Source organism: Gossypium hirsutum, chromosome D01 (genome assembly GCF_007990345.1).
Source record: "Gossypium hirsutum isolate 1008001.06 chromosome D01, Gossypium_hirsutum_v2.1, whole genome shotgun sequence".
Lineage (NCBI taxonomy): Eukaryota > Viridiplantae > Streptophyta > Magnoliopsida > Malvales > Malvaceae > Gossypium > Gossypium hirsutum.
The window spans coordinates 17,122,860-17,133,783 of record NC_053437.1 but is presented as its reverse complement, the minus strand read 5'-3'; the positions used below and the strand labels follow the sequence as shown (position 1 = coordinate 17,133,783).

Here is a 10,924-nt window from a genome sequence, read left to right as displayed (position 1 = left end):
TTGATCACTGCAGAAGTGCTACTGTTTCGATCATTTTATTGTTGTATCTTGGAAGACAATTGACCAACGTGTCTCCAAGTATCATAGGAGAGGCCGAATCTGTCTTAAAGAAACTGTGAAAATATGCCTCAATATTTAGTAAAAATCAATTCCCTTATTCAATTTCTGTTTTTCAAAAGCTTATTTATTTAATTGTTTTATTTAGATCTACTCATTTTTTTAAATATAAATATATTTGTTTATATTATATGTTCAAATCTTGTATTTAATATAAATTATTTATATTTATATTTATTCGCGTGTTTTGTCCAACAATTTCATCCTCAAATTCTAATATTTTCTCACATAAACTCACTGACCTCCCCTTGTGCAAGTGGTATTGGAAGGACCATCGCTCGGAGAAGTTACTGCCAAGCGAAGTCGTTATATCAGTATGAAACTAGCCCTTTCTGAGATTTTGATGTAGCTCTCATTTAGCCATTGCACAAACGAATCTGCAGCAGCCACCGCGTCCTCCGTCTCAAATGCAGTTTACCAGCGGGCAATGTGATTGCATGAAAGAGGTAACATGCTGCGCTCGCGGTTAAAACGTTGTGTGGCATTGTTTGTCAGTAAATCACCACAAATTCTCTAGAAAAGGTTTTTGTTGTTCATCAACCGACCGGCTACAATCACGTCCAGTACTCTGAAGATAGGTTTATCATGGTAGGCGCAGGCATGAGGCCCCCAGGTGTTCGCATATTGAATGCGGTGGCGAATGGCCGATGCCCAGGTATTTGTTGAAAGTTGACAAAAAGCCCATCTAGGCGTTATCATTTTAAATTATATTTTTAAAGATTAAATTGATATCCATGAGTTAAAAAGGTCTAAGCAACGCAACCGATGCTTCCTGGATCCTGGTGCCCCTAGGAGACTGGTAGTTGGGTTTACTATAGATGAGGTGACGTTTCTGGCCCATACCACCAGTCTCGACCACACTAGCCCATTAATCCAAGGGCTGACACATGGCACCAGACTAACCTGAAAACTGCATTTCAGAACTCTTCATACCCCCCCCCCCAAACACAAATCGCAATTTGCAGACCTCTGCATGGAAATTGTCGTTTTGAAACCTACCACATAAATACAGCGAAGGTCATTAAAAAGACCGTAAAATATGAGCATAATTAAACTCCAGTTAGAAGATGAGTTTCTTTTTTAAAAAGGATAAAATTAGTGATAAAAGAAGTGGGTTTTATTTATTGTTTCATTAGAGGATATGAAAACAACAGCTGACTGGAAGAATTAATGGGAACTATTATTCAGCCTTTTCCAATGACCAAAAAACTGACAAAATTCACCAAATTTCTGATTCCTTCGCCTCTATTCTATAACGTCTGACTCTTTCACGTCCCAATCCAGTGAATTTCCCTTTCAAAACCCACACATTTTTCTTTTTTCCTCTTTGTGAAAATCTCTTGAGCCGATACCTGTGTGACTTGCTGTCACAAAATCTGAATGTGTACGTCGTCGTTGTATCTCTCTCATAAGATTTTTGTCGGTTTTCCCACTCTATTTATAACCATCCACGGGTATCCTCCGCGATGGTCTGTCTATTTTCAGTTACACCAGAGAACCCAAACCAACAAACAAGGCAAAGGTTATGCCGATTAAGAAATAAGTCTTAAGGAGGGCCTCATCTTTTTTTCTAGCACTAAAACCTACCCCATTTTCATATCCTTCATGGTTACCAAGTAAGTGAATTTACAAAGGGACAAGGGGGATCCTTTTTATTTTTATTTCTTGTAATGATGCTTTGCTTCGTTTTGATCAATACCTGGCGATAGTTATTATGGCTGTTCAAGCACAGTTGTGTCGTGAAAATATGGGTGTGCCTTTGCCCATGTGTGGCCTTCAGGATTGGATGGTAAACCCTGCACCTGCTGCTCCTTCATTCCAAGCTGGTTCTAGTCTTCAAGACGTTCCTTTTCATCCGCATCAAAACGCTCAGAACTTGGTTCCCATGGCAGTTTCTCAACCTTTAGATGCTCAACTGGAGATTCAAAGGCAGGAAATTGATTGCTTTCTTCAATTACGGGTAAGAAATCCATCATATCCTTTGTGTTTAACTGTTTTATTCAGGGTTTCAGTTTCACTGAAAATTCTTATTTTTCGTGTCATATATCTGGGCTTGGAAAACTCAGAATGAGAGGCTAAGATATGTATTACGAGAGCAAAGGAAGCAACAACAAACCATTCTGCTAAAGAGTATGGAATCAAAGGCCTTGTATTTGATGAAGCGAAAAGAAGAAGAGTTGGCACGAGCAACAAAGAAAAAGATGGAGCTTGAAGCCTGCTTAAGAAAAGTGGAAATGGAAAGCGAGTCATGGCAAAGACTTGCAAAAGCAAATGAAGCGAAGGTTATGGATCTAAACAAAAGACTGGAACAAGTGAGAGAGAGCCTAATTTGGGTCAGCAGTTCAGCTGAAGATGAAGAATCCTTTTATTATGGTTCGTGCCACAGAGATGAAGAAGAAAGAGACAATAACGTTCAAGAAGAAGACAGCAAGAAAAAGATGGCTTGTAAGCACTGCAACACTAGGAGCTCATGCGTTCTGTTTTTACCTTGCAGACACCTTTGCTCCTGCAACTCTTGTGAAGCATTTCTTGTTTCTTGTCCTGTCTGTGGATCTGAGAGGGAGGCAAGCATTAAGGTGTATTGGGTCTAACTCTTAACTCTTGCAACACTAGGAGTTCATGCGTTCTCTTTTTACCATGCAGACATCTTTGCTCCTGCACCTATTGTGAAGCATTTGTTGTTTGAAGGAGGCAAGCATTAACGTGTTTTGGGTCTAACTCTTACGTCTATGGTTTTGGGAGAAGCACACTTGTTCATAGGTGAACCGTCATCATGTGTTTTCGTTTGTATTTACTTTACTTACAGTAGTGGTTTGGTGAGTTCCGAACAAAAGAAAAAGATTGGTTTGGTGAGTATCTTTTTCAATTTTTACCTTTTCTGGGCTAATTACACTTTTCCTGATTCAGATTGCATCCAAAAGGAAATTATAAAATACATAATTCTTTTAAAAGCCTAGATTTCTTTAACGAGATATTGATTTAGGTTCACGAGAAGTGACAGCTCGCTTTAAGTTTAACAGTGAACCTTTTTTTTGTTTAACTGGCAGAAAAAAAGAAGATTTGATAGCTAGGTTTGGGAACTTTCCACCGCCATTAATGGTTTTTTTCTTTCTTCTTTTATCCAATGAATTATCAATTGAAGTGACAAGCTGTTAAAAGAGTAAAATGAAAATATAGAAAATTACAATTTCACTAACCTATAACCCTACATCATCTTTACACAACACAGTTTAGCATTGCTTTTAAACACTATTATTAAATACATAATTTTGAGTTTTTTTTAAGAGTGTTATTGTGAAAAAAAAAATTAAAAAAATTTAATTAAGCTTCAATGTTTGGTTGTCTCGAGACAAAAATCTTTGGAATACGATATAGTTTGGTATGCTCTTGTCTCGAGACAGAGGTTATTTTATCTTGAGGCTTGCTTGGTAAATCTCGAGATCTTAAGAAATGAACTACTTCAAATGGTAATTTTTGTTCTTGATGCCTCAAGACATGAACATGTCTTAAGACTCTGTGATAAAATGGCCTAAAATATATAGTTCAATGCCCTTCATAATTTAACCAAAACACATCTAAATTTACCTAAAGTTTACCTCAAACACATCAATTTAACATAGGAAAACAAATATAATAATGCAATATTATTTAATAATCAAGAGTTAAAATTCATCTCCCAAATTATTATAGTTCAAACCATCAAAATATACCAAAACATCAACATATACATTAAACCATAAGACCAACTTAGGTACATGCTATCTAACTAAATATATACGTACATATTAGGCACAAACTTGACTTCTGAGCTGAGCTGTTGAGTTGGTTGCTTTAGGACCTCTAATCTACTTTAACACTCGATTGAGATTGCAAGTGGAACCAAACATAACCATACGCTGATAATGTATATTCAGTGGTGCTAACGTAATTTGAATTCAATTAAAATATAAGAATAATATAATAATGACATAATGACTTTTTGGCCCTCCAATTTTACAAAAAAAGTCATTTTAGCCATCCATATAATTTTTCGCATTTTTTAACACTTAAACTCGGATTTTTTTTGTCAAATCACCCCAAACGAATGGAAATTTTAACATTTTTTAACTTTGTTGACGTTACATACATGTGACATGGCCACGTGGATTACACGTTAACATTTACTTAATTTTTTTAATTTTAAAAAATTCAAAAATTATAAAAAACTATTTTTAAAAATTAAAATTATAAAAATATATTTTTAATTTTTTTAAAATTTTAAAAAATTAATTAAATGCTAGTGTGTTATTTACTTGACAATCTACTTGTATGCAACGTTAGCAAAGCTAGCAACTTTTCTATCCATTTTGGGGTGGTTTGACAAAAAAATACAAATTCAAAGGCAACAAGAGGCGAAAAATTAAATAGAGTGTAACACCCCCTTACCCGTGTTCCTTACCGAAACAGAGTATGATGTATTACTAGAACTCAAACACTTATAGTTTTTTTTTAATTTCGGCAGCATTTCTGCTTACTTTTACATAAAACCCCCTGCAAATTTCTAAAGATAATTTCAAACAACTTCAATATTTCAAACCAATTACAGTTATATGTTCAGACATAATTTATCCATTAATAAACACCAACATATTAAACCGAACAATACTATATATATACACATATTTATACCACATTACATAAAATCATCTATACATGCCATGTTTCAAAAGTGTTGATTGCCAAAATACTCAAAAGTTGATGATAGTGTGGGTGATGTTCTGACTTCGTCCAATTTCCGGGCTGATCGATGTCACTATAATCAAGGGAAAATAAAGAAGAGTAAGCATATAGCTTAGTAAGTAAACACATGACAAATAAATAAATTTCTCACATGATTACAAAGTAATATAATTTTAACCACACAAAAATTTCATTGTTTGCTCAACTTCCAGCAAGCTGTTTTTCTGCGTCATAGTCACCAATTTATTTTTATCTGGAGATACAGGGATCCAAATTAAGTTCCGTAAATTTTCCCCAAAACTAGACTCATATACCTTTCTACCATAAAATTTTCAGAATTTTTTGCTAAGCCAATTAGTACAGTTTATTCTCTAAATATTCCTCTATTTCACTGCCTGACAGTTCTGACCTCTCCTTACTAAAATTTACTTATCTCCCTGTAAAAAATTCAAATAACGTTCTCGTTTCTTTCTTTTAAAAATCGACTCATTAAGAAATTCAAGAATGTAAATTTCAAGCCATGATTATTTTTTTACAATTTTTTGTGATTTTCCAAAGTTAGAACAGGGGATTTCAAAATCAATCCAACCCTGTCTCAATAAAATTTAAATGCCCCCAAATATACAACTCCTTTGCTTGCTCTGTTCCTTTCATATGAAAATAGACTCATTCAGATTCAATTTCATATATTATTCAGCCTCTAATTAATTTTCCACCATTTATGGTGATTTTTCAAAGTTGCCCAACTGTTGTTATACAAAACAGTTTTATATTTAAATTTGCTCTTTTGAAGTTTTGGTATTTCCTTTCACCTTACACATGGGTTGATTAAGTATCAAACCCAATATTCCTAACATAACATTATCCACCATATATAAATATTCACCTTTCCAATTTTCCCGTTGAACACTTGGAATGTTATCCGTTATCGGTGGATTCAGCACTTAGCAACCACCAATGATTCGGGAAATCAGCACTTAGCAACCTCTTTTCACATTCAAAAATACGGTGGAATCAGCACTTAGCAACCACCAATGAATCGGGGAATCAGCACTTAGCAACCCCTTTCACATTTAAGATACGGTGGGATCAGCACTTAGCAACCACCAATGATTCGGGGAATCATCACTTAGCAACCCCTTGAGGGAATCAACACTTAGCAACCCCCTTCACATTTAAAATACGGTGGAATCAGCACTTAGCAACCACCAATGAATCTGGGAATCAGCACTTAGCAACCCCTTGGGGGAATCAGCACTTAGCAACCCCCTTTATATTCAATGTACTCCGGCCTATTTCGACTGTTCAACTGAAAACCGTGTTTTTCAACACTTTACAACCTTTCCCAACTTAACCACATTTTTAGGATCTTCATCAATTAATTATTTTATGTTCAATTAAATCTAAAAAAAATATTAAATAATATCAAAACAATGCATTAATTTACATGTTTACTTACATCGGTGCAAAATATCGTAATTTTTCAATTTACTCCACTATCTTCTCTTTTCCCTGTTTGAGGTAGTCTTCTCGTCTTTCTTGATCTATAATAGCAAATTTAACTCATTTAATGTTCACATTTATTAAAATAGTCCTCCACCCAAATTTTTGAAAAATTACAATTTTGCCACCAAACTTTTGCATATTTACACTTTTGTCCCTAAGCTCGGAAATTAAACTTCATCTCTTATTCTTATGTTTTATGACATGCTGAACATTTTTCCCTTCTATGGCAACATCAAATTCTCACTCTAACACACACTTTTGAACATTAATTATTTTTACCGATTATGTCAATTTACCCATTTTCGTTTAAAATCGCTTAGCAAAAGTTGTTTAACATAATTTCTAGCTTCATATTCTACCATAAAACAGCAAAATAAATACATTTCACCTATGGGTATTTTTCCAAATATGAACCCTAACATGAATTATTGATAAAATAAGCTAAACAGAGCTACGAGGATTTCAAAAATGCGAAGAACATTAAAAACGGAGCTAGGATGCACTTACTATGAGCTTGAGAAAGTGAAGAAACCCTAGCTATGCAATCCTTCTAAATTTGGCAGCAAGCTATGGAGAAGATGATGATTTTTGCCATCTTTTTCCCTTTTTATTCTTTTTATTTCCAAATTACTAAAATGCCCCCATTTAAAAAAATCTATTTTACCCATTTCTTAAGTCTATTTTTGTCCATCAATTAAATAATGGTCTAATTACCATATAAGGACCCCCAATTTATAATTTCATAACAATTAGACACTTCTAACATGCATAACTCAACTTTTGCACTTTTTACAATTTAGTCCTTTTAACTAAATTAAGTGCCCAAACGTCAAAATTTTCGAACGAAATTTTCACGAATTTTTTTTGTGAAATTGTAGACCATAAAAATATAATAATAATCATATTTTCCCTCGTCAGATTTGTGGTCCCGAAACCACTGTTCCGACTAGGCCTAGAATCGGGCTGTTACATAGAGAGCTAAAATAATTTTTTTTAAACAAAATTGGAGGGTAAAAAAATCCTTATATAAACGAGCCAAGTATATGAATATTCATATGATCAAGAATCATTTCATTACCATTATCCATATAACATATATTCAAACAAATCATTAAATCCTTAGGTATCCCATAATTCGTATTTCACATAAACATATATGTATCAGTATAATGTTTGCTTTTACATATCGAAATTTCGAAGCAATCCCAATGTATTTGCATATGCTTTAACATATCGAAGCTATATGTCATATCATCGTTATAATCACATTCTAATCACAAACATATATAACATAATATTTCATATTTTAATCCCTATTAATAGAATCGAACTCAAAGATGAATACTCAGATCAATCTATTATTACATCAATATACGCTTTGAAGTGCTATTCAGGCATAAATGTATCGATTCTACCAACCACACTAAAATACACTCGTACCCCTAAAGTATTTGAGTTGATGATACGTTCTCAATCCCAAGATATTAGAGAACTATCACAATATAATACACACATAGTGTTGAATCTCCCACTTATCAAAACGAATTTTATGGCATGTCAACTATACTCGTAACTCTATCCGACAACGTTAATAGGACATTTTCCATTATCAAATATCATAGATCATATTTCCAATCAAACAAATCATAGCAAACATATTTATATTCAATTAACCAATCTCAAACAAATCGATAATCATATTTACACGTATTCACTCGTCATACCTTAAAATACCGAATAGTGAAGTATATATGTACCTCTCGGTCGCATACAACATTAATATATTTTCTTTTGTTATTCGATTATTGAATTATATATATATTGAAAGTGAATTATGAAAGCACAAACTGAAAAGGAGGCTATTTGTCACGACTCTCACTTTCCCTTCGTCTCGTGAAAGTCTTACGCCGTCTTTAGCTACGTAAATTGATTCCAAATATGGAAAACTCATTAGTCATATAGTTTGAACATAGGTCACAACAATATAAACATGAATGCATTTATTTCAAATTAGTCCCTTGAATTTCTATTACCCAAAACACCCATACCTCACGATTTACCCGAGCAAATTTAAATTTGACTTTATAAATATAGTACAAAGACCTCACATTACTATCATTCTACTCACATTTTTACAATGTTGCTACCATGAATCTATCTAACATCAAACATGCATATCCTACTCTTATCATTTAAGTTTAAATCCTTTCATATGGGTGTAGCGTCACGATTTCTAATATTTGATTTTTGATATAATGCCTAAAACTATCCATAGCCCCTCCCCAGCTCTTAAATAAGAGGATAATACGCTTCAACGCACTCGAACCCACGTCCTCTTGCACTAGAAACAATATCAATACCAACTAAACTAAGACTCAATCGACATCTAACAACAAATTTTTAATAATTAAAAAAATCAATGGCTAAAACATTTTCATGAACACAATTAGTGGGGGGTCAAGCTAAATTGCTTCATAAATCCATCACATTTTGTTACATCATTTGTTATTCTTCTTAATTTAGTCATTGTACTTGTAATTTAACAATCAATCAATTAATTTCACTTAATAATTTGACCTTTCATTTTCGTACTTGACACATAATTATTCGGTTCTAATTCTTGATTAACTCAATTTAAGAAATTTGACTTTAAAATAGAATTTTTCGACACCGTTGAAAATTGGGTCATTACACAACTCAACCCTTTTACAGATTGCATTTTGAACTGATATGTTGAATGGATGAAAACAATAAAAAGAGAAATAGATATTGCATGTATTACTATTCGTAGTAAACACATTTTCTTACAAAGAACAAGAGATGACTTAAGGATTAATTTAATTTATTTGAATTATTATTTAATTGATTGCTATTAAATAATGGGTAAACTACACCATTAGTCACTAAACTATGAGAAAGTTTTCGTTTGAGTCACTTAACTAATAAAAGTTACAATTTGGTTACTAAATTATTCGAAAGTTTTCGTTTAAATCAGTGAACAATTCAAAAGTTTTTATTTAAGTCAATGGTCTATTATATTTTTTTTATAAAGTTCTGACAGTGAACTCCAAGTGACAGTTTGATGATCGGTACGATGGCTCTGTACCCATCGACGAGTAGAAGAACATAATTTAGATCCAAGTCGATCTGATGGTATGTGTTGGAGATTAGAGAAAAAAAATTGTTTGAATTTTGGTTCACAAATTCTTGACATCCAAAGTTGTTTCATGAAAAAAAATTAAACTGTAGAAGAGAAGGAGAAAGAGAGCTTTCGATTGGTGTTGGTAATGCGAACAAAGAAAGTCATATAACATTGATTTTAACAGTCTAGTGACTTGAATGAAAACCTTTGAATAGTTTAGTGACCAAATTGTAACTTTTTTTAGTTTAGTGACCAAAACGGAACTTACCTATAGTTTAGTAACTAATCGTGTAGTTTACCCTTAAATAATTGAAGCTGATTGTAAAAATTAAATTAAGTAGTCAGCGCAGTTTACAGAACAAGACAATTAAAGTTATTTACTTATAGATTTTAGTACTGTAAAGTTGTCATGATTTTAAAGTAATTAGAATTGAGTTGAGAAAAAATAATTTAATTGAAGAGGATTAATTAAATTTATTTTATTTAATTGAATAAATAATATTTTGGGAGTAGAAAACTTGTTGGATAGGATAAATTATATGAATTTGTTTAAAGACTAGATAAAACATATAATAATGCCAAATACAAGAAAGACTCAATAAGCCTATTAACATAGAGTTGGGTGGCACTCTAGGTTTCCCAGAGGGTGTGTGTTGCCTGCTACATGCAATCCCAAAAAGACTTAGTGTTTTTATCAAAATATTATTATTTTGTCTCTTCTTGTTCAAGTATAACTCTTGTGGTTTTTCCTATATAAAGGGACTGTGGGCTAAGTTAAATATCTATGTCATTGAGCGTAGTTACTTTGTTGGAAAATAGGGAGATTTATTTTCTCAAATAAATTCTATTTTCGTGAGAACTTAAGTTAGATTTCTTACTCGTAGAGAGAATTAACTTTCCCCGCTGGAAAGTTAATAGTTTTTATTGCATGTTCGATTTATGAATTAGAGCCCACTCTTTAAGCCAAATTGAGTGTTTAAAAATAACGAAGAAGATCGTTTTGGTTGAAAGTCAATAATCAACTTAAACCACTAAGCAAAAAACACATATACTAATTACTAGCATTCCAAACTAGTGAGATAATTACCATTACTTATGTCAAATCAATTATATCATTAAAGTCATGAGCTATATCATAAAGTGTGGCTAGGGATGACATTATGTGATTATTTTAAGTAGGGGTGTTCAGTCGGTTAACCGACCCGAAATTACATTAACCGAATTAACCGACCTTTCAAAATTTTTAACTGTTAACCGAACAAATTTTTTTTCAAAAAAATTAACCGAACCGAAATTTTTTCGGTTAATTCGGACGGTTAACCGAATTAACCGAATTGAATCGCTACATAATTAAAAACATTACATAAGTCTTTGAATCACTAACATTACATAAGTCTTGAAATTAACACATAATTAAAATGTAAGTCTTTAATATTTTCC

At 32.7% G+C, this 10,924-nt stretch overlaps 1 protein-coding gene across 1 annotated transcript; it reads left to right on the top strand.

The window, feature by feature from the left end:
• Positions 1-1,301: 1,301 nt before the first annotated feature.
• Positions 1,302-2,846, top strand: LOC107921419 (probable BOI-related E3 ubiquitin-protein ligase 2). Its single transcript, XM_016851272.2, has 2 exons — positions 1,302-2,077; positions 2,184-2,846. The coding sequence occupies exons 1-2, from the start codon at positions 1,832-1,834 to the stop codon at positions 2,706-2,708; spliced, it is 771 nt and encodes a 256-aa protein (XP_016706761.1). The 5' UTR covers positions 1,302-1,831; the 3' UTR covers positions 2,709-2,846.
• Positions 2,847-10,924: the final 8,078 nt, after the last annotated feature.